Source organism: Petaurus breviceps, unplaced genomic scaffold (genome assembly GCF_028583685.1).
Source record: "Petaurus breviceps papuanus isolate PSGF00001 unplaced genomic scaffold, PetGlider_PUasm1.0 91133, whole genome shotgun sequence".
NCBI classification, from domain to species: domain Eukaryota; kingdom Metazoa; phylum Chordata; class Mammalia; order Diprotodontia; family Petauridae; genus Petaurus; species Petaurus breviceps.
In genome coordinates this window covers 96,311,855-96,339,399 of record NW_027187419.1, presented here as the reverse complement: position 1 = coordinate 96,339,399, position 27,545 = coordinate 96,311,855, and the positions used below count along the sequence as shown (strand labels likewise).

The following is a 27,545-nucleotide window of genomic DNA, read 5'->3' as shown; positions in this document are numbered from 1 at the left end:
TGTGTGTGTGTGTGTGTGTGTGTGTGTGTGTGTGTGTGTGTGTGTGTTTGTGTGTGAAGTGTCTGAGGCCTATCTGAACCCAGGTCTTCCTGACTCCATTGCCTTCTCTACTCACTGCACCACCTAACCCCTCCTAGAGTAGGAATTCTTAACCTCTTTTTGTGTCTTGGACCCATTTGGCAGACTATATGCCTTTGAAGGATAGTGTTTTCAAATGTATAAAATAAAATACATAGCAGACCAAACCTTAGTGAAAGTAAAGGTGTAATTTTTTTTCCCCATGTTCTCCTGTTCATGTATTTCCTGAAATCTATTCATGGACCCATTGGAGGTCTTAGAATCCCAAGTGAAGAAATGATGGGCTAGATGATATTTATCAGCTTGACTGAAAGGGAAGAGTAAGCTGGACTGCCCCAAAACAATCTCTTCATCTTTATTTTTCTTTTCTTCCTCTCCCTCTCTTTTGTTTTGGTAGAGGTAAACCGGTCCTTTGCCCTAAAACTTCAGAATACTCAGAACACTGGATCCCCAAATGTTAAAGTTCTCTTGGAAAGAAATGTGATGATTTGTAGATCGTGGAATGCCTACAAAAGCTTGCTCTTTCCCTTTAAGTCTCCTTCCCTAAAACACATACTCATTTGTACACATTGGCACCCACCATTCTTCACTGTCTCCAATGTCAGAGAACCAGATACTTTCACTAGGAAGTGATACTGGCTGTCTGAAAGAGAAGGGCTGGAACAAGTGTTTTCTTGACTCTGGCCCACCCCTGCTTTTATGTAGAAGACTTTCCTTTCTTAAGAGCAGATGGGCAGTAGAGCTGTTTATGGGCCATTGTGTTTAATGATTTAGAAGTTTAGTTGTCTATAGCTAGAATGAGGTGACTATTGCCTGTATTTATTTGCATTTAGCATAAAATGATTAGAAATATGAACTCTGCATGTTGAAGAAAACACTGCTTGTGTTTCTGTGAACAGCAGGGGATGCCTGTTTGAACTGGACTCCATTTCATGCTGCAAAACTTTAAATGGGCCATCCTCAACAATTAACAGATGTCAGAGTGAGTTAAAAAAGGAATGTCCTGGGCAGGCTTCCATTGCTCCTTACAAAATTGTCTTCTCATCTCCAAACCTAACACCAGAAACAGACAGAAACTGGACCTCAGGTTTCAGATCTTGTTTAAAGGACAGAAGTTGACTGAACTGAAAAGTGTCAGATTTAGAAAAGCTAAAATTATTAGTTTTTTGGAAGGGCAAAGAGAAAGGAGAATGTTGCATAATAAATAGAAATAAACAACAGTAGTACATTTTCCCATTATAACAGTGGATATAGGAGCTCATGATTATTTAAAAGCAATTCTTTCTGCCTTATATTTATCTTTTACAGGTATAGTTATTTGACAGTCATACTTACCACAGTGATCTTTGAAGCATGTGCTAAGGAGATTTAGTGTTAGTATTAATTATTTAGAATTATTTCTATAATATATTATTTCCATAATAATATAATAATACATCATATTATTTTATTTCTATAATTATTATTATATTATAGAAATTATTACATTATAGAAATAATATATTATTTTTTGTAATAATTATTATTATACTTCTCTTTAGAGAAAAATCCCAAGAACCTAGGTTATGCCCATCTGTTGACATTCTATAATACACATTTAAACTTTCTGATAAACCTTGAGTTAACCAACCCGTCAGTCAGTAAATCAAATGCCTTATGTATGATACCTGTAGACACTGGGGATACAGTTATGAAAGTGATTATGTCCCTGCCCTCAAGGTACTTATATTTCTTTCACCAGGTATATACATGTTTTGTTTTTGTGTTTTTTTTTGCTTTTATTTTTGGAGGGGGGGAAGATAGGGCAATTGGGGTTAAGTGACTTGCCCAAGGTTACACGGCTAGTTTTGTGTTAAGTGTCTGAGGCTGGATTTGAACACAGGTCCTCTTGATTCGAGGGCTGGTGCTCTATTCACTGCGCCACCTAGCCTCCCCTAGGTATATACATGTTTACAGAATATATACAAAACATATACAGGGAGAGGAGAATGGGCAGACTGAAATCATTACAGGGTGGATAGGGCCCTGGGCTTAGATTTAGGAACGTCTGGATTCAGGTCTTGCCTTTTAACACAGCCCAGTTATGTGATAATGGGCAGACCACTAACTTCTCAGGCAATTCTATGGGATTGTAAGTTATAGAGAAGTTTTAAAGCTGTATCTCCATTGGTTTTGTTAAATAATTTTTCTAAAATATATACTTATTTCCTACCTTTACCAAATACAGACAGGGTAGCATTATCCTTGTTTAATAATTTGGCACATCTTAGTGTCTCGGGGACAGTGTTACAAACATTACTATTTTACATATGCACACAAATACACATATATGTATGTATATCTACTGTATCTATCTATGGAGAGAGAAAAAGACAGACAGATAGACAGACAGACAGACAAAACCATAAATAGGGCACCAGTCTGGGAATCATGAAGGCCTGAGTTTAGATCTGACCTCAGATGCTTTGTGAGGCTGGTCAAGTCATTTAAGTCATTTGTTTGCTTCAGTTTCTTCATCTTTCAGGTGGGGAAAATAATAGTACCTTCTGCCCAGGGTTGTTGTGAGGGTAAAATGAGATAATATTTGTAAAGCACTTAGCACAGTGCCTGAAACATAGTAAGTACTATATAATTGTTGTTGTTTAGGTATTTTTAGTCATGTCCAACTCTTTGTGACCCCTTTTGGGTTTTTCTTGGTAAAGATACTGGTTTGGTATTTCCTTCTTTAACTCATTTTACAGATGAGGAAACTGAAGCAAGCAGAGTTAAGTGACTTGCCCAGGGCCACACAGCTAGTGAGTGTCTGTGGCCAGATTTGAACTCAGAAGGATAAGTCTTCCTGACTCCAGGCCCAGCGCTCTATCTACTGTGTCATTCTATATAGATGTTAGCTGCGGTTATTAGTGCTAGTAATATTGACTTTTACATATATATGTGTATGTATATCCACTTTTGGATTAGAGAAACTAAGGTGTACAAGACATACAGTTAAGAAGTGAGGAATACCCAGATGAAATCCTGTCTCTTGACATTTAACAGTCATGTGACTAAAGACAAATCATTTATCTTCATCTTTAAAATGGGCATAACAACACTTGTCCTTAGTACCTTACAGGCTTGTTCTGAGGCTCAAACTTGAAAGTGCTAAGTGTTAGTGATTATTATTGCTGGAACTTGAAGTAGAATTTAGGTCTCCTATTTCCTGGTCCAACGGTCTCTTGTTTAGTGTTTCTTTGTCTCTGGACAAGAGTTTTAAGTTTGATTCTACATCTTAAAAAACCATTTCGGTGTCTCAGTCTAACTGATACATCAGGCATATACAGTCACACAAGCAACAAACAAAAAGATTGCCTTATTTCCTCCCCACGGTACTGTGTCATGTTTTGCTTTCTTTATAGAAAGAAATCCAAGCCATGAGCCAGTGCAGCCATCCCAACGTAGTGACCTATTACACCTCTTTTGTTGTAAAGGATGAGCTTTGGCTGGTTATGAAATTATTAAGTGGAGGTAAGTTGTTTGAATTTGGGGGACCATGGGACGTAGAGTTAAGATTTTTCATATGTGTGTCATGTTACCTGTCCACTGTGCCTTGTTGTGGCACAGAAGTAACCCTGGGTTCTTGAAGACCATGGCAATAGACTGCCAAGTTTGGAACATCCTACCAAGCTGAAAAGGTTGTAGATGAAGGCCAGGCAGTGGCTTCTTGAGGTTCACCATCAGAAAGTGATGGTGATTTTTTTTTTTCCTGATCATAGCTACTAAAGAAATTTTCTGCTGAGGGGTACAGGGATTATGATCTGTGCTTGTAGAAATATCTTCACCGAATGAAACAATAGCTCCATAAAGACCTTAAGGTGAACAGTTGTGACTTCTAGAGCATGAATGAAGTGTTGTGATCTTGGGAACTGACAAGAACTTTGGCTCTCCAGGTTGGAGGGCAGTCATTCTTGATGGCTCCCTCACATCAATACCTTTTCCATTGACCAACCTCAGGTTTAGATACTGAGCTCCCATCCCCAGGAAGAGAGAACATTTTAGGATTGCTTAGGCAATGCCAAGCCAGTGGTGGCAGGGTTTATGTAATTGCTAGGACTGAGCCCAGGCCCCCAGAGAGGAAGCAGGGAGCTGTCCAAATTTAAAAGAAGACAAAGTCAGTCTTGGATCCAGAGGCCCAGAAATGAAATAAACCAAGGAGCTGTAACTTCCTTGGATCTACTTTGGCAGACTTGGGGAGAATCTAGGCGAGCCTAGCTCAGCTTTGTTTTGGGTTCCAGCCAATCCTGTTAGTCATTGTTTCCTTCAGTGCCCACTTTGGTCTGCGGATTTTTTTTTTAAGGGAGAAAAATAGAGGAGAGAGAAGAACCCCTGTCAGTGCATCTTTGGATGCAAGATTATCTTGCCTCTGGTTGAACTACCTTGCAAGAAAATCTGGAGGATTTCCAAGGGCCTGGGACTCTGAACAGGGTGAAATACCTGTATAAGTCTCAGGTTTTATCTCATGACTTTGCTTTTCAGTTTGCCTTTTTATTTTTAATCCCATAAAGCAATCTTTATTGAATAAAAGTTTCATCAGGTCACTTCCATTCCTTTTCTTATTGCTCTTTGACCTGACAGAAAATTTCCCTGCCCTCTTGAAAAAGAGACCTTCCTATACTGGACTTTGGGTAAGAGGAAAGTTAAGCAAGTTTCCACAGGTAATCAGTCCTGTGAATGCAGACTGATGTGGAAATGTTCTTATTGTTCTGTCTCAGCAAAGCAGGAAATTATTTTGTAAACTTGATGGTGTGGTATTGTCATATACAAAATTCCTTTGGAATTTGGCCTTTTCCTCCCTAAATTGTCAGAAAATGTAGTTTAAAAGAACATTTCTCTTTGAGGGGAAAAACTTGATTTGCTTTTGATAGACTTTTGATAGAGGAGGAGGTTGGCTTAATGCAATTATGTCTAATGGGGAGACAGCATCCTCACAGTTAATCAGTGCAGGCCCCAAGCCAATTTTAGGGCCTTAAAGAAGCCATTTGTTAACTCCTCAGAAATGCTCAACCCCCAGGTAATTACAGCTATTATAAATGACCCGGAGGTACTGAATATTAATTAATGTGTTGAAACCTGAGTTGTACTTTGCCAAGGGATATTGCTCTGTTTACTTTAACATTGTATTGAATAGTTTTTCATTATAAAGATTGGTATGTTAACCTGTTTTTTTCCTCAGGTATATTCATAGCCAGGTCTTGTTGACCCACAAAGAAAATAGCCCTTAGTTTGCCAGTTAGTTGGCCCTGAGGTAGTAGGCTACTTTTTTTTTCAGGTTCTGGCTCCCATAATTTTACTTTTGAGGAAGGACTATGGCCCTTCTTCTTTTCAACTTTTCCTTAGCTTTATCTTGTAGTATTTTCCCTCACTTCTTATGCCCTGTTTGAATCCTGAAGCTTTTCCATCATTGAAGAATGGAGAAAGAGCCTAGTACTTCTGTGTCTCTGAAAGCTGAAGACTTGATGTCAGGGAAAGACTTCCCAACATTTCTGTCACAGGAAATTCACTGTCTTGCTGAGGCAGCCATTGGACAGCTCTGTTTGTTAGGAATTTTTTCCTCATTTTGAACCAAAACCTATTTTTCTGAAACTTCCATGCATTGCCTGTAGTATTGCCATCTGGGATCAAGCAAAACAAGTCAGAGAACCAATAGAAAGGCCTGATTAATTTATATTTTCCATGTTTCAATTTAAAATTCTTTTGAAATACATGTGTGTTTTTGAAGCCACTGTGAGTAATGTACTGCTTATGTAAATTTGGAAATTAAGCTCACTGCTTTGTACTGCTTATGTAAATTTGGAAATTAAGCTCACTGCTTGATTTTTTTTAAGCTAAAATAAAAAAAAATTATCAGTGGTTTTATTTGTCTCCCCCCCCTTGCCCCCCCCCCCATAGCAGTCCTTTTCTTATAATCTTCTCCTTCCATAGAATTCTCCCTTACAACAAAGAAAAACAGTTAACTGTTGAACAAAACCAAATGACACAATGTCCCTGTCTGACAGTGGATACAAGATTCTACATATGTAGTTTACCATCTCTCTGCTGAGACAAGGGAAGGGTGTCAGAGGCCTTCTCGAATCAAGATTTGTTATTACATATAATATGACTTTTGAGGGTTGTTTTATATTATTGTCATTCTATATGTTCTCCCAATTTTGTTTATTTCAGTCTATATTAGTCTACACATGTCTTCATTTGAGTTTCTTTTAAGTTTGGACAAATAGCTTTTTTCCTCTAGTAGGCACTGTCTGAAAAGACAACTAAAAGTATTATTGTTAAAAGTTATACTTATCAATTTAGGTTCAATGCTGGATATCATAAAATATATTGTCAATCGAGGAGAGCACAAGAATGGAGTCCTGGAAGAATCAATAATAGCTACAATTCTTAAAGAAGTTTTGGAAGGCTTAGACTATCTCCATAGAAATGGTCAAATTCACAGGTATGAATATCTGTAGAGATTTTCTTATTACTTAGGTACTTATTTAAAGATTATCAGAGTAAATCATACCATAATAAGTTTAGTGACATTTCTAGTTTTGTTGTCTGTAGATAATATAAGGAACTATTGATTGGCAATTTAAATACGTAAGGAAAAACTGGAGAGTCATTTTGGGTGAAATGAGTTGGCCTACAAAGTTAGGTCATCTATTTTATAATTTTTGACAGTTTTAGAGAACATTGCTTTGAGAATTAATTTCAAGGTAGTGCACTTCTGAGATAATAGATATGCACACATGTATGTGATTTTGTGTGTGTGTGTGTGTGTGTGTGTGTGTGTGTAAGCAATGTGTTAAACTCTATAAATTTAGACTTCTTCATTTCACTGCTACTTCTATTGACTTTTGTTTATTTGTCCAGGGCTTTGATTAGATAAACAATCAAGTTTTCATTAAAAAGCTAATTTACAGATTGTAAAAGTATTGATTGTCTCCTAAAAAATCTGGAGTGTACTGCTTGGGTCATATCCTCTAGGGTTTTTTATTTTGTTGGACATTCTTTTTATTTTTAGTACTGGGATAACAGCTGCAAACATTGTAATAGGTTGGTGGGAGTAAGGGCTGTCCTTTTGAGAGGGAAAAGGGAAGGACTTGCTAGATTTCCTCTTTTTGAAAGAACCCTGCATCCTGGAAGATCCCAGGGATTCTGCTGATTCAAATAAATGCCTTTCTATTTGTTGATAAAGTTTAATCTAGTGGGTGACTGTGTCAGTTCCAAGATAGGATTAGAGGGTTTTTTCCTTTCCAGAACAAAATGAATTTATGCTTTGTATACTGTTATTTTATCCAACCAACTTTTTATATTTTATCTTCTAAGTTGTACATTTTCTTTGATTAAAATTTTTTCCCAATTGCATGTAAAAATAATATAACCATATATTTTTGTTATGAGAGAGCAGTATTGCCATGTTGCTAGGACTATTCATCTAATCAGACAGTTGAGAATAAGGACTAGAAATGTTGGAATGAATAAATTATTCTTCCAGCTTGGTATTAATAATGAAAAGACATATGCCCCATTAGTGGTTTCCACATAGAGCAAAAACTAATGTTTATTGGATTAAATTTTGAAGAGTATTTTAGAATTGTTCTCAGAGACAGATGTGAATGAAGGTAGTTTTATTAAATAGGTAACATTTTAATGGTATGATTGAGCTTGAGGGCTAGCCTGGAAGTCAGGAAGGACCTGGGTTCAAGCCCTTATTTTGACAAAGTTGTGTGGCTTGGCAAATCTCTTAACTTCCCAGTCAGTGGTCCAAACAGTTTTTTAGACCAAGTTTGGAGGCACTGTCAGTCTGTGTACCAGGATGTATACCAGTCTGTATACACTGATGAAATGACAAGTCTGTTGAAAAAAAAACCAAAACCCTACACCAAAAAGCATACTGGAGTGCTTCATAAGACTAAAACATTGTGAGTTTCAGATCTGACTCTATTACCAACATGTAAGATTAAGGCTTTGTTTGTGATTTAGATTAAATCTAGTGAATGACAGAATATGGAATACTCTGGTTTCCTAGTATTGGTCATATTTCCTAATTTACAAAATAATATTTGTGAAGTGCGATTCAAATTTGTAATGTTTACCTTTAAAAAAATCTTACTGAAGAAATGTATATAATATAATATGTATACTTTGTAGAATTAACTTCTGATTTATTTCTGATAGGGATTTGAAGGCTGGTAATATTCTTTTGGGCGAAGACGGTTCAGTACAAATAGCAGGTAAAGATTATAAATCTAAAATTCATTATTTGTTTACACAAGGGTGTTCTGCTCTACAGTTTGTAGGAGTTTTGATTTGTTACTGAGAAATGAATAAATGCCTATAATCTATTTTCTCCAGGTAGTGTTCAACAAGGCTTGATTATACTATTTATAGTTTCTTTGAAATAGTGGAGCCTGTGGCACACACAGTTTAACTTTTGTCTTGATGAATTCATTCTGGATCCTTTGACAAACAATTTTGTTTCGGCTAATAGCATTTTAGTTAAGACAAATCATACTGTCCTAGTTTTTTATTCAGTTCTGTTAGGCTTGCTAGCCTTTTGATTGGATAGTGGACACTGGTCACTTATGGGAAGAAGAGATTTGCAGAACTTTGAAAAAATACCTACTTTAAAAATCATTCCTAGTTTTGATGATGCTGAAAGTTCAAAAACTTGGTGACAAAATAAAGACCCTTTTTGGAAAGTGTTGCCAAGGGAGCCATTCATTTCTGTTTTTAATGCCTCCCCTTGTTCTGATAACCTTTTCAGAACTGCTGCTTGTAATGTATAGATGAGTCTTTGTTAGCTCTCAGGTAATGACTACTTAGGAAAGTGTATTGCTGTGCGAATTCATTCTGCTTGCTTGTGTTATCCCTGAGTAATGCTGAGAATATTGACTGAGCTCATTTGGTTTCATTTGAGGTGAAGACACAGTTGCTCCATTTTAAAAATGAAAAATGCAGCAGAGACTCCTTTAATTCTCCCAAATTCCATGTCTACCATGCGAAATCAGATCAGAGTCATCAGCCTTTAATTTATTTTTCTAGCTATAATTTGCCTGATCTTGAGATCTATAGGTAGATAGTATATCACTATCAGAAATCCACTAGGTTCATTGAGAATAACCATGCTAGTATGTGAGGCTTTCTATTGACAATGCTTGCTTGCTTTCTCTGAGGGTCAAGTAATTTTTTTACTGAAGTCAGTCTTTTAGGGAGGTTACAGTAAAGCTGTGACCGTGTACAAGAGCTAGGGCATAGGATCATAGACCTAGAACTGGAAGGGTCATATGAGGAAACTGAGGCCAGAAAAGGTAATGGACTTGGTTGATGTCACACATAATAAGTAGCACAGCTGGGATGAAAACTCCAGGCTTGTGAATCTGCCTTCCATGTTCTTTCCACTATACTTTGTTAACATCTGATAGGACTTTAGGAAGAAGGTTTTGATAGACAACTGCACACCTGAAGGAAAGTATTGACTTTGTCCTTAAAGGAAGGAATTTTTTTTAATAGGCAGAAGGGAAATTGGAAACTTTGTGGAGCTGAGCATCTGCTTCTTAGGAAGCCAGCAACAGTAGAAAATAACACAAATAAACTTCTTTGCAGTTATTTCCATCCTGAATGATAGGTTTTTTATCCTAACAGTTTGTTTCATGGTTTATTTGCTGTTCCTGAGGCTGCCTAGCTAAGCTCCTCATTCACTTAATCCTCAACCCCACGTACTTATTAGCCCTTACCACAGGAGCTAGAGACGGTTTAAGAATGCTTCCATTGATTACCTGAAAGCTGAGGATAAACTTTTGGACACTTTTTTAAAACCTTTCGGCCCCAGTGTTCCTTTCTCCTTTTCATAACTCAGGACTGTCTCTACATTAGCTGTAGCACTGTCCTAAGTTTGCATGGATTCCACATGTTCTGTAGGTGGCTGGATTTTGAGGGCATTTGTGAGCTAATAAGAAGGCAAACGGATGCCAGCTGGGAAACCAGAAGAATTAACTTGCTGTCATTCATCTTGCTTTAAGTTGATAGTGAAATATAACTGATGTTCCTTTTTTTATAAAGAAATGATCACATACTGATAGGAAGGTCAGAGCAACTGCATTTTGTCTTTGCAGTAAAGTGGCCTATCAATTGCTGTCATTTTAATTTCTTCTCTTCACTATCTGGCAGTCATTTAATCCCATTAGTCTTATATTAATGATTTGGTTTTCTTGGCTATGCTTCCTATGAGTTTTGGACAGATTGTCCTTTTCCAGTTTGGATTCCCTGAGGTTAGCTATACTTGAATCTTTTTCTTCCACAATACTAGTGTTTTGTTAGGCTGTGGGTGTGTGCCACATACCAAGAGATTGGTTGGTGGGAGGGGAGTGGAGGGAGGTGGGGGGGGGGAAGAGGAAGATTGCTGTTGTGTGTACATATGGCACATATCTTGTAGTAAATATGAACACATTTTATAACAAAAAGGTTTTTTTTTTGCCCCTTCTCTAGTGTCCTAAGGTGACAATCACTTGTAAAATTCAATTCAGCATGCATTTATTAAGCACCAAATTATATGCCAGGAACCTTTTGAGGTTATATGGTTACAAAGACAAAAATGAAACAGTCTCTGCTGTTAAGGATCTTGTGATATCCTTTTGAAGGGACACAACATATATACAATTAGCCTTAGTGCCAGGGAAATTGAGAGAGAGACCTCTAGCAGCTGGGTCGGTGGGGAAAATAAAAGTCAGCTTCATGGAAGGCACCTCAGTTGAACCTTGAAGACAGACAGGTGCTAAAGAGGTAGAGATGTGGTAAGAGGAACATTCTAGGCATGGGAGATGGCTTGTGCTACTGAATCTCAGAGGCGGGAGATGGAGTATCACATTGGGACAAATACTACTGTTTTTAGGTTTGCCTGGGGGTCAGTTTTGGAAAGGTAACAATGTAGTGGATAGAATGTGGAGTTGGAGTTAGAAGACATAGGTTTCAATCCCACTTCAGATGCTTTGGAGCTAAATGGTTTTAAGAAATCATTGATCTTCTCTGGGACCCAGTTTCCTCAGCCATAAAAATGTGGGAGTTGGATTCCTTCTAGATCTAAATCTACAGTTCAATGAATGTAGAGTTCATGGAAGGTGGTACTCTGAGATAAAGTGGGAGGGGTTGGGAGCCAGATCATGAAAGTTTTAAATGCAGTATTTTGGCAGTGAGGAGCTTTGTAAGATTTTTGAGCAGGGCAGTGTCTTAGGCTCTTTGAAAGCTATGAGGAGGATGGATTACAGAGAGGAGAGATTCCAAGTTGAGAAAACAGTTATGAAGCTATTCTAGTCTAGGTGGGAGGTTGAGTTGAACTCGGGTGGTGGGTATTTTGTGAATGGAGAGAAGGGGAAGGAAAGGAGTGATGTTGTGGGGTTAAAATGGCAAGAATTGGTGACTGGTTGCCTGTAGGAAGTGAGGAGAAGAGGGCAGAGTCCAGAATGACTAATTCTAGGGTTGTGAACTTGGGTGACTGGGAAGATGATGGTTCCCTCAAAAGAAATAGAGAAGTTTCAAGGCAGAGTAGACTTAGGGTGTAATATAATAGATAATAATGAATATAATGTAATAATAGATAACAATTTCATATAATTCAACATAACTGATAATAATTTTGTATATGTTGCCATTAAGATGCCTATAGAACACCCAAGAGCAGGTTATCACTGGGCAGTGGATCCATACATGACTGGACTTTATCAGACAGATTAGTACCGATTATACAGATTAGATAGTTATCTGCAAAAACTGTATGGTCATTCTTGGAGATATTGTTGAAGTAAAATTTTAGATTTTGCTATCTTGGAGGTTCTCTTCCAATTTTTTTTTCATTTTTTCTTGTTCTTGAGCCAGATTCCCAATCTGAGAGAGAGACAGAGAGAGAGTGCTCCAGGTAAATACCAGGAGAAATCCTTTCAAGGCCATGGACAGAATGGAAGACCTTAGGGGAGGAAAGTTAGTATACAGGGAACAGTGTAGACTTTGTATGTAGAAAAACTGTGTATTACACAGTGCCTAATTGTTGAGATGAAGTATGTTCAGGTGTCTGCTGCTGTAGAGGGTCAGGAGGACAGAGCTCTGTAGTTAGGTTAAAAACAAAGGAGCTGGATAGCTTTCAAACACTAATAGCATTTGTAATTGTGCAAACAAAAATAATCTGGGCCATAATTAGATCTTCTGCATCTGTGCATAAATTGATCGCCATCTGGGCCAGGGAACCTACGCCATACCTTTTTCCTCTTCCATCTCCTCCGCTGCTGTTTAAGCATAAAGTGTGGCACAGGCACTGGTGAGGTTGTGGGGGGAGCTGGGGAAGGGGAGGAATTGGAGGTGTTCCAAGCAGAAGCACTTCTCTTGTGAGTCATCATCACATGCAGAACTATGCTGAGGAGCAGCACCCTGGGTCTAATCAATGTAGGATTTTTAAGCCTGATGCACAAGGCCCCTTCTTTGCCTTCCAGATAAATAACTTGATTAGACAGTGTCTATAAAATTAATAGCTAGCTCTCACTACTGTACTTCAGGAAGAGGAGACACCATCTTAGTCATATACTATGTCTTTCTCATATAGTGTTGCAGAAAGACAACAAATAAGTCTTAGCACACCTTATTTGTGCAAAAAGGCGAAATTCTCATTCTAGACAAACTTAATATAAGAAAGCCCAGGGGCAACTAGGTGGTTTAGTGAATAGAGTATAGGGCCTGAAGTCAGGAGTACCTGAGTTCAAATCTGGCCTCTAACATTTGACACTTAACTAGCTGTGTGACCTCGGATGAGTCATTTAACCCAAATCGCCTCGCCTTCCCCACTCCAACACAAAAAAAGAAAGAAGAAAGCCCATAATTATAAAAGTGACAAATTATGCCCTATAGGAATTTTTTTTTCATATTTCAAATGGATTCAGTTTTTGGATTTCTGTAAATAGTGGATTTTCCTGGAAAATTTTAAAGTTTATTTGATTTACCATAATTACTTTCATTTGGGTTCAGTCAGCCAGTACTGATTAAAAAAAGTTGTTCACACATGCAATATCTGTATAAGAAGAAGCAGATCATTACTCCCTTCCATTGCTGTAGAGTTTGTTTATGGATTTCCCTTCTTTAGTTTTTAGTAATAGTTGGGAAATAAGAAAAGAAGGTAGCTTAAACTAGGTTTAACATTGCTTTGAAAATGCCTGGGACAACATAGGGAGCTAGGGCCCTGGGAGGGTTTCACCAGCATCTCTGTTTCATTCGAATCACATTTTTAATGCCACACATATGCTCCTGGCGCCCTCACATCCCAGGCAGAAAATGGAACAGGGCTTTGTTTGTTTGCTTGTTTAAAGTAGTGGGATAGTTATGTTCAGTGAGGCGAGGTTGTGTACCCAGATTTTTTTCTTCTCTTGGTATATTTTCAGATTCAGCCTATGTTTTGTCTTCTGTGACTAAAGCTTTTACCAGTAACACCTGCTAAGACTTGACTTGCCTGGAAGTAATCAGGCTTTATGCTTCATCTCTAAGAACCCAAAGGGAGGTAGATATGCTGACTGAGTGTTATTTGCAAAACCACATGGTGTTCTGCTTTTCACTGCTTTGGCATGGACTTAAAGAGAGAAGGAGAGCACTGTAAGAAGAAAGGCACTTCTTGGGTTCTTGGGAGAAGCCGTGCAGTCAGGTTCTGAGAAGCAGCATCCCTTTGGGGAGCTAGGACTGAGATAGGGACTGGATATCCCCCAGTCCCTGGGATGTATTCTGTGTAGGAGGCGACTTCATACTAAAGTCTGACCTCCTGGGAACTTGACTCTTCTCAGGACTCAGACATAGGTGATTACCATTAGTGCCTGTGTTTGTGTGGCATACACAGAGGGGAGGTGTCTTTTTCTTGTTTCTTTTATTTTTGGGTAGGCAGCAGCAGTAGATAAGGCAGCAGCAGTAGATAGCATGTAGGTGGGAGAAATTAGCAGATGGAGAATTAGGATTCTGGAGGCTTTACTGCAGCCTCATCCCCTTCCCCCTTTTCCCCTCAGTTGCTTCAGTTATATGCCAAGAGTGTCTGCCTGACTGGCCACACCCCACTGATGAGGTTTCTGTCTGTTTTTAGTTTAAAGCTTGAACCTTTCATGAATACCTCTTATTTATTATGCTCTTTAATTTCTTAATACAACAGGAAGAGTCTTTTTTAGAGGGCTTAGGCCAAGTGGGGAACCTGTGGCCTCAAGGCTACATGTGGCCTTCTAGGTCCTCAGGTGTGGCCTTTTGACCCAGTCCAAGTTTTATAGAACAAATCCTTTTATTAAGGGGATTTTTTTCTGTGAAGTTTGGTTTCAGTCAAAGGCTGCGCTTGAAGACCTAGAGGGCCATGTGTGGCCTTGAGGCCACAGGTTTCACGTTCCTGACTTAGGCGGTTAAAGCCAGGTTAGGTTTTATGCTAGTGATTTCCTACTAGTTTGGACTTGGAGTACATTTCGTAACCAGTACAATAGATTTTCTAATCTAGTTGCCGCGACATGCATAAGACAATAGATAGATTAGATTAGAGACTGGAGAAACCATTTTTAATGGAAATAAACAGCTAAAAGTTGCTTCTGAGAAGAAAAGGGACAAAAAAAGGCTAGTCCCGAAATACTGTGAAGATTTAAAAACAGCTCTTCATAGCTAAGCCAGGTCTAGCATTAGGCAATTAGGCAGTTGTCTACAACTCAACAGGCATGAAAATACAATGAAATGCACTGTGTATTCCTTTTCCTAAGCACTTATTTTAATCCCAGATAATGCTTTTCATGGCATTTGGGTATTTATCTTGGGTTAGGTCAAATCACATGTGGAACAGTGAAGGAATGGACATAAACCTCAGTGGCCACAATCTTCAGGCCTTGCCTGGGGTACACAAATAAAAACCTACCAACTTTGCTTGGTGGTAGAGCCCTGTGGTCATGAGATAGTAAGTGGGAGCTGAGAGTTGGATGTAAAAATGGAAGTGACTATTCTGAACAATTCCTTCACACCCCAAATAAGGGGATGCGTTAGAAAATTTGCAAACCATGGTTTACAAAATTATGTAATCCTCCTGAATGAATGCCTCCTCCAACCTAGGAGGTGCCATTTTGATTCCCCTACTAACACCTACCATTCCACCCCTACCTTATCAGTTCTGTAAAGCAATCTGAGACTATGATTCTTGGTTTGACAGCTAGTGTTGAAACCTGAGTAGGAAGGGAATATGTGGAGAAGACCCAAAAGGGAGAGAAGTTCTCTTACTCAGCCCACAGTTTACAGCTGTGAGTATGATCTCTCAAACTCTGCTGAAATTTCAACACATCTTTTCTGAGCCTCTTAAACCTCTTGCCCCACCTTTCTTCCATTTAATAAATAATTCCTTCAGAGCACATTAGATTCCCTCTGAAGGCCAAACCAGGGATTATGTGTCTTTAATTGTCAAAGGGTAAATAAATATTTAGGAGACATAGCTAGAATTTTAGTGGAAAAAGAGTATTTTGTTGTTTAGTCATTTTTTTAGTCATGTCCAACTCTTTGTGTGACCCCATTTCTTTGCAGAGATACAGAAATGGTTTGCCATTCCCTCTCCAGCTCATTTTACAGATGAGGGAACTGAGAAAAATAGGGTTAAGTGATTTGTCCAGAGTCCCATAGCTAGTAAGTGTCTGAGACTGGTTTTGAACACAGGAAGATAAGTCTTTCTGTGTCCAGACCAGGCATTTTTTCTGCTGTGCCACCTATCTGCCCGATGAGAGAGTTTATAAGCATTTAATAAAGGATAGTGCACATTATGTTTAATATGAATCTGTTATAAGATCTAAACCATTATAGATTAATTTTATTTTAAAATTTTGTTAGTTTTTAGTTTTCAACATTCACTCTTAAGATTTTGAGTTCTAAATTTTCTCCCTCCCCTTCTGCCCCCCCCAAGATGGTGTGCAGTCTGATATAGTATATACATGTACAATCATATTAAACATATTTCCACATTAATCATATTGTAAAAAAGAATTAGAACCAAAGGGAAAAACCATGAGAAAGAAGAAAAAAAGAGAGAAAAGAGGATGCTTCAATCTGCATTCAAATTCTATAGTTCTTTCTCTGGGTGTGGGTAGCTTTTTCCATCATGAGTCTTGTGTAATTGTCTTATATCCCTGTATTGCCTATCAAAGTTGGTTATGTGCAATGTTGCTATTACTGTGTACAATGTTCTCCTGGTTCTGCTCACTTCACTCAGCATCAGTTCATGTAAGTCTTTCCAGCTATTTCCGAAATCCACCTGCTCATCATTTCTTATGGAACAATAGTATTCCACTACATTCATATATCACAACTTGTTCAGCCATTCCCCAACTGATGGGCATCACCTCAATTGCCAATTCTTGGCCACCACAAAAAGCTGCTATAAATATTTTTGTACATGTGGATCCCTTTTCCATTTGTATGGTCTCTGTGGGATACAGATGTAGAAGTGTTATTGCTGGGTCAAAAGGTAGGCACAATTTTATAGGCTTTAGGGTATAGTTCCAAATTGCTTTCCAGAATGGTTGAATCAGTTCATAACTCCAACAGCAATGCATTATTGTTCCAATTTTCTTCACCATTTGTCATTTTCCTCTTTTGTCATGTTAACCAATCTGATAGGTGTGATGTGATACTTCAGAGTTGTTTTGATTTGCATTTCTCTAATCAATAGATTTTTAGATATTTAATCAATAGTTATTTAGAGCATTTTTTCATATGACTAGTGATAGCTTTAATTTCTTCATCTCAGAACTGCTTGTTCATATCCTTTGACCATTTATCAATTGGGGAATGACTTGTATTCTTACAGATTTAACTCAGTTCTTTATATATGTTAGAAATGAGGCCTTTATCAGAGATACTCATTGTAAAAATTGTTTCCCAGCTTTCTGCTTCCATTCTCATCTTGGTTGTGTTGACTTTGTGCAAAATCTTTTCAACTTAATGTAATCAAAATTATCCATTTTATATTTCATAATGTTCTCTGTCTCTTGTTTGGTCATAAATTTTTCCTTTTCCATAGATCTGACAGGTAAACTATTCCTTGTTCTCCTGATTTGCTTATAGTCTTACCCTTTGTATCTAAATCACGTGCCCATTTTAATCTTATTTTGTTATACTCTGTAAGATGTTGATCTATGCCTAGTTTCTACCACATTTTCAGTTTTCCCAGCAGTTTTTGTTGGATAGTGAGTTCTTATCCCAGAAACTGGAGTCTTTGGGTTTTTTAAACAGGAGATTACTGTAGTCTGACCTAACCTATTTCACTGATCCACCACCCTATCTTAGCCAATGCCAAGAAGTTTTAATGATTGCTGCTTTATAATACAGTTTTAGATATGGTGCAGCTAGGCCAGCTTCCTTTGCATTTCTTTTCATTATTTCCCTAGATATTCAGGACCTTTTGTTCTTCCAGATAAATTTTGTTACTGTTTCTTCTAGCTCTTTAAATAATATTTTGGTAGTTTGATTAGTATGGCACTAAATAAGTAAATTAATTTAGGTAGAATTATCATTTTTATTATATTAGCTAGGCATACCCATGAGCAACTGATCTTTCCAGTTGTTTAGATCTGACCTTATTTGTGTGAAAAGTGTTTTGTAATTGTGTTTATATAGTTCCTGGGTTTGCCTTGTCAAGTAGACTCCCAAATATTTTAATGTTGTCTAAATTACTTTAAATGGAATTTCTCTATCTCTTCTGATGGGCTTTGGTAGTAAAATATAGAAATGCCAATGATTTATGTGGGTTTATTTTATATCCAGCAACTTTTCTGAAGTTATTAATTATTTTAAGTAGTTTTTTAGTTGATTCTTTAGGATTCTCGAAGTATATCATCCGCAAGGATTTGATAGCTTTACTTCTACATTGCCTATTCTAATTCCTTCAATTTCTTTTTCTTACTGCTGTAGGTAACATTCTAGTACAATATTGAATAACAGTGGTGATAATGAGCATCCTTGTTTCACCCCTGATCTTATTGGAAATGCTTCTAGCTTCTCTGCATTACATACCATTGCATATTTTAAAGGCTGAAAATAATCAGTCTTACAAATGAATGTTTTCCAATTCTGACTATGAGCAGTTTCTCCTTAGTCAGCTAATAAGTAAATGGATAAAAAATTAAGAAAGTCTTGAAACAATGGGTAGGAATTCAGAATCCTTCTGCATGCCCAGAAAAACAATATAAATGAAAGTTAAAAAAAAAACAAACCCAGGACATAAATTCTTTTAAAAGGTGAGTTATCTATTTTAAAATTTATTTATTGTGCTTAAAATAAATTTATGATAACATCAGTTATTCTTTTATACTTTTCAATTGAAATGGTTTCCTTCATGTAATCCTATAAAAATGACAAGGAATTCCTTTGGAGAGACAAGTGCTATGTGTGTTATTAAAAGGTAATCGAATGAATGGACTTCCTACATTTTAGGATTTTGAAAAATGTTCCCATTTAGTAAAAAACCTTTTGCTTGTATCAGGAATGTAAGCAGTTTCAGAAATTCCATTTTGCATTGCACTTTTAAACCATTGGTTGGGAAACTGTATGGGTGCTTAGATGCTGTTATTAAGATTATCCATAAAGCAGCTGCTAGAAGCTGTCTACAGAACAACTTAAAGAAGTCTTAGAAGATGAGTTCCATGGGTGTGAATCATTTGTCCTCCATCCCGGATGGAATTTTACCTCTGTGAAAGCATTTTTAAGGGGGTTAATCCCAAAGGAAGAGAGGGTCTACAGGGAAGAAAGGCAAATGCTTTTTCTTATCTCTGAGGTGCATGGACTGTATTGATGAGACTTGTTTGGCAAAATAAGTTTTTAGTTTGTAGGAAAAGCAATACAAGTTGTTGAGCTATGATTATATTAGTGAGTATATTTACATTCAGCTTATTTTCTATATTCCAGCATCTGAAATCATTCCTACCTTGAGCTTAAGGACAGTAACTGCCCCTTAGAATTTGGAGAGGTTCTATGTGTTTCCTGGGCTCATAGGTTGTCTCGAGGGAAGAATCTCCCACATGATATTACTCTTTTACATAGCTTGGCTCAGGCATAAGTCACTTTGTGGTTAATCATAGTGCATCCCCAGCCATCCACTCCAGTGCTGGGGAGTCCTTCCCTCACTCAGAAACATTTGAATTCCTTAAAGATCCTTTTAGATCTGATCCATTTGTTGGCATTACTTGCTCTGGATCCTTCTGATGGTTGCTACTAGACCCAACATCGTTTTCTTTTCCTCTGGGAATTTACTAGTGCCTGCCTTACAGTCTTCTCTTCTTACCCAGACCTCACTATCCTGCCTGAGCACATTGGTCAGCCACCGTGCACTCACGGAGCACCTGCTCTGTGTGTGCCAGGCACTCACTCTGTACGTGTTACTGAGGACACAGACAGAAATGGCCTAGTCCCTGTCCACAAGGACACCCTAGCCTGCCAGTTCTTCAACTATCTTTATTTCAGCTACCCCTCAGAATGGCTATATTCTTGATCTAACCATCACCCAGGAAAACTTGAGTTCAAATGTGCTCTCAGATACTTAATAGTTTAAGAAAGTCACAGTCTCTGGCTCAGTTTACTTAACTATAAAATGAGGATAATAATAGTAACTACTTCCCAGGATCAAATGAGATATTTGTAAAATGCTTAATATGGTATCTGGCACTTAGTAGGTGCTTAATAAATGCCTGCCTTCCTTCTGTCCCTCCTTCCCTTCTTTACTTCCTTCTACTCTCCCTCCCTCTATGCTGCCACTGTGTTGTACAAATTCTGGGAATTTCCTTCTGACCACAACTCTCTTATTCCATCCCTCCCCCAGATTTACTCTTCCTGAACCTATTCTTCATCATCAGGACCTCCTCTCTGTCCCCGGAATCTGTTGTCCCTGCTCCAGCCTTGCATTCCTCCTTCCACAGTCTTGAACCTGGGGTTGTCCTGGGGTTCAGTTATGCACTATAATCTACTTCTAAAAATTTTTGTTTTCACATTAATCATGATGTAAAGAAGAATTAGAACTAATGGGAGGAACCACAAGAAAGAAGAAGCAAAACAACAAAAGAAAAGGAGAGCAAATAGTATGCTTCCATCTGCATTCAGACTCCAGAGTTCTTTTTCTGGATGTGGATAGCATTTTCCATTGTGAGTCTTTTGAGTCTTAGATCCTTGCATTGCTGAGAAGAGCAAAGTACAACAAAGTCAGTCATTGCATAATGTGACTGTTACTATACAGTGTTCTCCTGGTTCTGCTCACTTTACTTATCATCAGTTCATATATTTATGAACTGTTATATATATAACTGTCCAGGTATTTCTGAAGTCTGCCTGTTCATCATATCTTGTAGCATAATTGTATTCCATATACTCTGCTTTTAATTCTTTACTTCGTTACTCTGTCACCAGTCATACTTTGTCAACCCCAAATCCTCAGTTACCCTCATGATCTGACTTACTAGCTCCAACTCACATGCTCTCGCATGTTGCTGGAGAAAATCATTCAACCCTGCTGACTGAATCCTTAATCTACTTTTAAATGGACCCTCATTGCTACACCGCAATCCTTTATTCTTCCGTGATTGATTTTTGTATCACTTTCACTGCAGCAGCTGTTCCAGACCTCTTCTTTTTCAGGCTCTGTTACCACTTCTCTCCCCACATTTTTAATCAAGCCTTCATATTCTCATATTTTCTGCTTTACTGAGAAAATAGAGACTGTTCACCTTGAGATCTCCCTTCTTTCCTTCTCCACATATCAACCCCAACTGATAACTCTCATTCTCTTGTTCTTTTCTCTAGTTTCTGATGAAATTATGGCTCTTTTTTTGACCATACCCAATCCTTCTACTTGTATTCTGTCTGGTCTCTTCCCATCTCATTTGGAAACTTACTTCCTTAATTGTTCCCTTTCTTCCTCCCATCTGAAATCTGCACACGTCCTCTACGTCCTTTCCTGTTGCTTAGAAACATGCCCATGTTTCCCCCATCATTTATCAAGAACAGCAAATCAGTAACCTTTACTTCTTTGCCTTTTGCTGAAAATACTGCCCTTTATCTCTTCTTCCTTTCACAACCAGACTCTTAAAAATCATCTGTATTCATTGCCTCCATTTCACCTCCTTTCCCCTTAAACTCCTTGTAATCTGACTTCTAACTACCGTCCAACTGAAGCTGCTTTTTTCAAGGGTACAGAGGATCTCTTAACTGTTAAATCTGGTGACCTTTTCTCAGTCCTCACCTTACTTGACCCCTTTGCAGCTTTTGACACTGTCAATCTCCATTTCTTCCTGGATACTCTCTCATTTTTCTTCTGTAATACAATATTTTTTTTGCCTTTCTGACTGTTCTTCAGTCATTTTGGTTGGATCATCATTTTTCTCCCACTCATTAAGCATCAATGTCCAAAGGAGCTTTCTTGAACACTTTTTTCTAATTTCTTTACACATTCTTTCTCTTGACTTCATCAGCCTTCACAGACTAAATGTTCTCTATCCAGGCATCTTCTAAATCTAAATTCATCTCTCTTGAGCCCTACTCCTGCATTGTCAGCTACCTCTATGACATCTCCACCCTAATTTCCCATTGGTATCTGAAACTCAGCATGTTCAAAACAACTGTTTTCTTCAGAATCTGTCTCTTTGCCAACCTTTCCTATTTCTGTTGAGGGCACTGTTGTTCCACTAGTCATCCACCTTCATAATATTGGATTAATTTTTGCCTCCTTTCCCTGCTTTGTCTCCTGTATCCTATCTGTTTCCAAGTCTTTATGAATATAACACTGCTGTCTCTCTGATTTCCATCTGCTTCTCCTCCCTCACATAGTTTCTACTTTGCTTCAGACACTCTATTTCACCTGGACTACACTGGTAATTGATAAGTTGATCTCTCTGCTTCACTACTCTCCCCTCCACAGTCCATCTTTTACATAGATGCTAAATTAATATTCCTGAAACATGGGTCTGTCATTCCTCCACTCAAAAATTTAAAAAAGCTCATCTTTGCTTCTGATATAAACTATAGGCTTCTTAGCCTATCCCATGAACAACCTTTTATCTACCTACCTTTTCAGAGTTATTTCAGATTACTTCCCTTTACGTATGAGATCTAGCCAAACTGGCTAACAGGGGAGTCCCTTAATCCAATGGGCCTTTTTCCATTTTGTGCATCCTCAAGGCTGTCCCTGTCTGGAATATACTCACTCTTTACTTCTACTTTCTGGATTTTCTGGTTTACTTTAAGGACTACTGAGCTACTTCCTCTTACAGAATGGCTGGTAGTGTTCTTTTTTTATATTTATTTACCTTTGTACTGGTTGGGTTCTCTACTTTGCATCCCTTGCCCCCTAGAATGTAAGTTTTTTGAGGGCAGACTTATTTTTTTTTCTGTATCTTTGTATCTTTGGTGCCCAATATAGTACCTTGTACACAATTGTATTGTTTGTTGTTCAGTAATTATTTTCAGTCATTTCCAACTCTTAGTGACCCTCTTTGGGTTTTTCTTGGCAAAGGTAGTGGAATGGTTTGCCATTTCCTTTTCCAGCTCATTTTATAGATGAGGAAACTGAGGCAAACAGGGTCATGTAACTTGCGTAGGGTCTAAGTGTCCAAGTGTCTAAGACCATATTTGAACTCGGGTCTTCCTGATTCCAGGCCCAATGTTCTATCCGCTTCACCACCTAGTTTCTCTTGTTCCCACTATGTTTTAATAAATTTTGAATTAATTAGTATATTTACATGCCATACTTTATTTGCCAGTTTTCAGAAAAAAAGAATGAAATAAAATATACAACTTTAAAATTACTAATATAGTTTAATGTTTTTTCACTGAGAGTATAGGGATGTTGTAGGTGCCTACAGGTCTTTATTGTGAACATTAATTTTTTACGTAGAATGGACTGTGAATTAGGATACCTAACTTCTATTCTAACTGTATTCACTGAATGATCTTGGACAATTCATTTACCTGACATGGGTTTCACTTGCTTTACCTGTAAAATGAGGCAATTGGACTTGCTGTTTCTACTTCAGAGTATATTATGGTAAGGAACAGAAGAGATAAGAAGGGGGAGGAATTTCTGAAGAAGGATATTTGGAGGGTTTTGGCAACCTTGATTACCTTGGGATAAATGGTTGGGGAAGCAAAAAATTAGAGCATACACAATAACTTTCTTTAAGTATTTGACAGGCTCTCTCATGAAAAGGATTAAACTTGTTCTTCTTTGCCTTTGATGATAGAATTTGGAGCAGTAGATGAAACCTGCAAAAAAGGCAGACCTAAGCTTGATATTAGGAAAACTTTCCATCAATTAGAGCTATCCAAAAGGAAGAATGAGTTGCCTTGGGCAAACTGTCACTGTAAGTCTTCAGGCCAAGGATCAGAGCTAGAAAGGCACCTAGCCAAAGCTGAGACCCAGAGAGATGTACTGATTGCCTAAAGTCATACAGATTGCAAATCATAGAGCCAAGATTTGGACTGTGGTTCCAAAATTCAACCCTTTTTCCACAGTGTCATTCAGCTCTCGGGTATGTAACAACATACCCAAAGGATTCTCGTTGAGGTAGAAACTGGACTCAATAAGTAGACTCCAAGGTCCCTTCCAGTTCTGAGACTCTTTGATTCTGTGGTTTCTAAAAATTCTAAGATTTCATTTATAGACTTTTGGTTAATAGGGAGTTCTAGTAAACAGAATTCTGGTTAATATGGGATTTAATTTATAAGGCTCTTACTTTTGAGTATTTGCTCATCTTAGGTTTCCAGAAAACTTAGGGCCCTCACAGAGATGATTTTATTATAATTTGTTTACCTCTTTAAAGTTTTTTAGAGATTCTGTTAACCTTGACTTGCTGTTCTATAAGCTTAATAAAATTGATACAATTCCTTTTATGTGTGTGTAGTGCTTTCCTCATCCCTCCTTACAGGATCTTCTTTTTGTTATTAGAAGTTATTTATTCTGGCTTTTCACAGACTATCTTGTAACCAACATAGTGAGTCCATGTGGAATGCATTTTTCCACATGATAAGGACATAACCATCTAGACATATATGACCATTATTTTAAAATTTTATTTTTATTAATATTTCATATAATCCCTTTTTTTGTTGTTTGAGTCAATGTTTGCCGATTCAGCATCCCTGGAGTTCTTATGACTTCAGGGTATTGTGCTTGTTTACTTTGGAAAAATATTTTGTTTTTGATTTTTGCTTTTTTGGAAGGCCATTGGGGTTAAGTGACTTACCCAAGGTCACACGACTAGTAAATGTTAAGTGTCTGAATCTGAATTTGAACTCAGGTCCTCCTGACTCCAAGGCCAGTGCTCTATTTACTGCGCCACCTAGCCACCCCAGGGGAAATATTTTGAATTCAGGTAATAATGACTTTATTTTGTACTGATGTTTTACAGGACCTTTATCTGAACTTTTTCATATCTAATGCCATATTTTACCCTTAAAACAATTCTTTTTTAGTAGGTTGAAACTTTTTTAGTTTAGTTTTGTACGTGAGGAGCCAGAGCTACAGAGATGTTACATAATCATATGAAGGCATCCTGAATCCCGACTCCTTTCCTTTGGCTTTTTATGTGTTGCCTTTGAACTCCGTGGGCTCATCCCAGCATGTTAACTTCATCTTTTTGGTCCTTTGTTTCCTCTTTTGTTAAAATGAGGGTTTTTGATGGGAAGACCTTAGGTCCCATCCACCTTAATCATACTGTGAATGGGTATCACTGGTTACTATTTGGAATTTCCTAGAAGCTTGCTTATCGCTTCAGTAAGGAAATGACCTTGTACAAGAAGAGGGCATCCCCCGTCTGCTGATAGGGCTACTTTTTTTTATCAGCACCAGCGAACCACTGGGCAGTAGAAATTGAAGCATTTAGATTGCAAACATGTATATTTAGATTGCTCGTGATTATATGGTTGTGAGCATTATTTGCAAAGTGGATTGCTTGAGGATTGCAAGTCCTTTCTTGCCTCCTAGCTGCTGTATGTGGTAAATTTGAGGTTGCTTCAGCTTAGCTGGGCAACCATATGTGGATCTTGGGACTTTTTTTGCAAGTTTTCATGCTTTGGGGAATAGTGCTTGGGAAATTATTCATCATTTATCATCATTTGCACTAATACCTCCCTCCATTGGTCTGGCTAATTTACTGTATCAGTAGCCAGACTAAGAGCTGATAATGGATTGCCTTGCAGTCCTGTATCCCTTTGTGCACTTAGCGCCTCTGTCTTTGCCTTGAAGTTGGGAGTAGGAAGACAAATATGGATGTCATGGAGAGTGGGGGTAGAGGTGCTTGGTTTGGGGATTGTACAGCCATAGTACTACTAGAGAAAACAATGCTTAATTGTTTTCCTCATTTTAAAAATTTTTCATGTCAGTGTAAGATAACTTCATATCCAGAATGCAAATTATGCACACAGCCTAGACTTACTCCTTTAAAAGTTAACATTATAGCACGTCTGTAGAATACAAAAGGTGAAAAAAAAAAAGCATATGGGGGATGATTCATGTAGTCTATCCACATAAGTTCTGATATAGGGAAATGTTTCCTCCTGAACTTTTATTGATATTTGAAGTTAACTCTTTGTACGTTAAGGGAGTTTGTATATTGATATTGTACATTCTTTTGGTGGCAGTGCCTAAGAACACTATGAAACTGTCAGATTTTTTGCTCTCTGGTGTTTAAAAGAAGAATCCAGGACTCTCTTCATCAAGAAAAGGGAAACTTATATCTGTAGGAACAGCTGACAAACAAAAGCTGTTGGCCTGGACTCATTAAATGTCACAGGATTGATTTCTCTTTTCAGTTCTTCTTCAGTATTAATTTGTAGGGACCATGCTCTTTTTTGAAGTGGGATCTATTTTTTTTTTTTTGTGGGGGGTGTTGGAAACAATTTTTGTTCTGAATCTCATGATGTTAAGCAGATCCAGGGTGGGAAAGAGGTGATCTCTCTGTTCTCTGCACTGATGTAGCATTTTGTGTCTCTTTTGTTGCAGTTTCAGATTTTATAACTTAATTCTGGCAATGTCACATTCAGGTATCTCAAGAGTCAGAATTCAATCTAGCAATATATATTAGCTATTATGTGCCAGCATTAGGGATACACAGACAAAAATGGATGTTATATTCTGTGTACTGTAAGCTCATTCCTTTCTTGTCAAATGTTTCTAAGTACATTTAGGCATAGCAGTGTCTCATGGCTCCAGAAGCCACTGGGGTTCACTTTACTCTTGAAAGGAGACCTTGATTCCAATCATTCCTCTAACAGTTACTATCTGTGTGAAGTTAGGCATTGCTCATCTTCTCTGAGTTTCAGAGTCCTCTCATGTAAAAGGAGGGGGTTGGACTAGAGGAACTAACCTCTTGAGATCCTTTCCAGCTCTCGTAGTTAAAACTCAGAAGATGCTTTTATCTTGCCATTCAGTGGATTAGTTGTGTACAGGCATAAAGAACTAAAGCATGCAGATTGTGCTGTCTGTATAATCATTGATAGAAATGTGAGGCAGCACAGGACCAAGCAAAGATTTCTTGGAACTTCCTTTAGAGACCTTTTCAGGTTGAGCTAGAAATATCAGCGAATACTATTCGAATACTGATAGTCCTGTTCTGGCCAGCACAGTTGGATATGAATCCACCTAATACATAAATACCTAGTTCTTATCTCTTCATATTCCCCCCTCCTCCCCCCAAGAAGAGCCTAAGAGACTTTGTTAAATGCTTTGATAATCTGTATCATCAGCATTCTCCTGCTGTACTTGTTTCTAGTCTAGGAATACTTTCAAGCAAGTATCATTTGACATGGCCTATTCTTGATGAAGTTATACTAGTGATTCTTGGAATCACTATTCCTTTCTCTGATGTTCACTGATCTTCCTTTAACGTTATAGCAAAGAATTTTTTTTTTTAAACCAGGAATGGAAATAAAGGTCACTAGCTTAGGGTTTGCAGATCCTACCTCTGTTACCAATGACCTGTGTGAACTTTGGCAAATCACTTGAGATTGAATTGTGTGGCCTCCAAGGCTCCTTCCAGTTATAATTCTAATACTTGTGATCAGTGCTCTAAGATATAGTTGGTCCTGGTGACAGAAGATCATTAAGGACAGCTAGAAGAACTTTAAATATTTTGGGATGCAGAAGAGGGACTAGATTGTTCTTTTTGTCCCCAGATGGCAGAATTAGAAATAATGGGTGGAGGTTGCCATTCAATTGCCTTTTGTAAGCGAGTGTAAAGGGAGGTGGGAAGTAGGAGCAAGTTAAGTCCACCCACGTGTGCGTCCCTCTTTCCACCTCCTTCTTGCAATGTATATTGTTTCTCTGTATTAGAATTTTACTTCGGAAGAAGAATAGAATGGAAAAGTATGTAGGATATTCTAAAAGTCTTAAATGTGATTTGTACTAAAACTTGGGGATGAGAGACAGAGAGAGAGAGAGA

General features: G+C 37.9%; 1 protein-coding gene across 2 annotated transcripts in view; it reads left to right on the top strand.

The window, feature by feature from the left end:
- STK39 (serine/threonine kinase 39) overlaps window positions 1-27,545 on the top strand; it is a 331,699-nt gene that overhangs the window by 107,794 nt on the left and 196,360 nt on the right. For both annotated transcript variants that reach the window (XM_069080684.1, XM_069080683.1), the window contains exons 3-5: window positions 3,477-3,585; window positions 6,412-6,553; window positions 8,281-8,336. In XM_069080684.1, coding sequence (XP_068936785.1) covers window positions 3,477-3,585; window positions 6,412-6,553; window positions 8,281-8,336 — 307 coding nt within the window. The remainder of the gene's footprint in view (window positions 1-3,476; window positions 3,586-6,411; window positions 6,554-8,280; window positions 8,337-27,545) is intronic.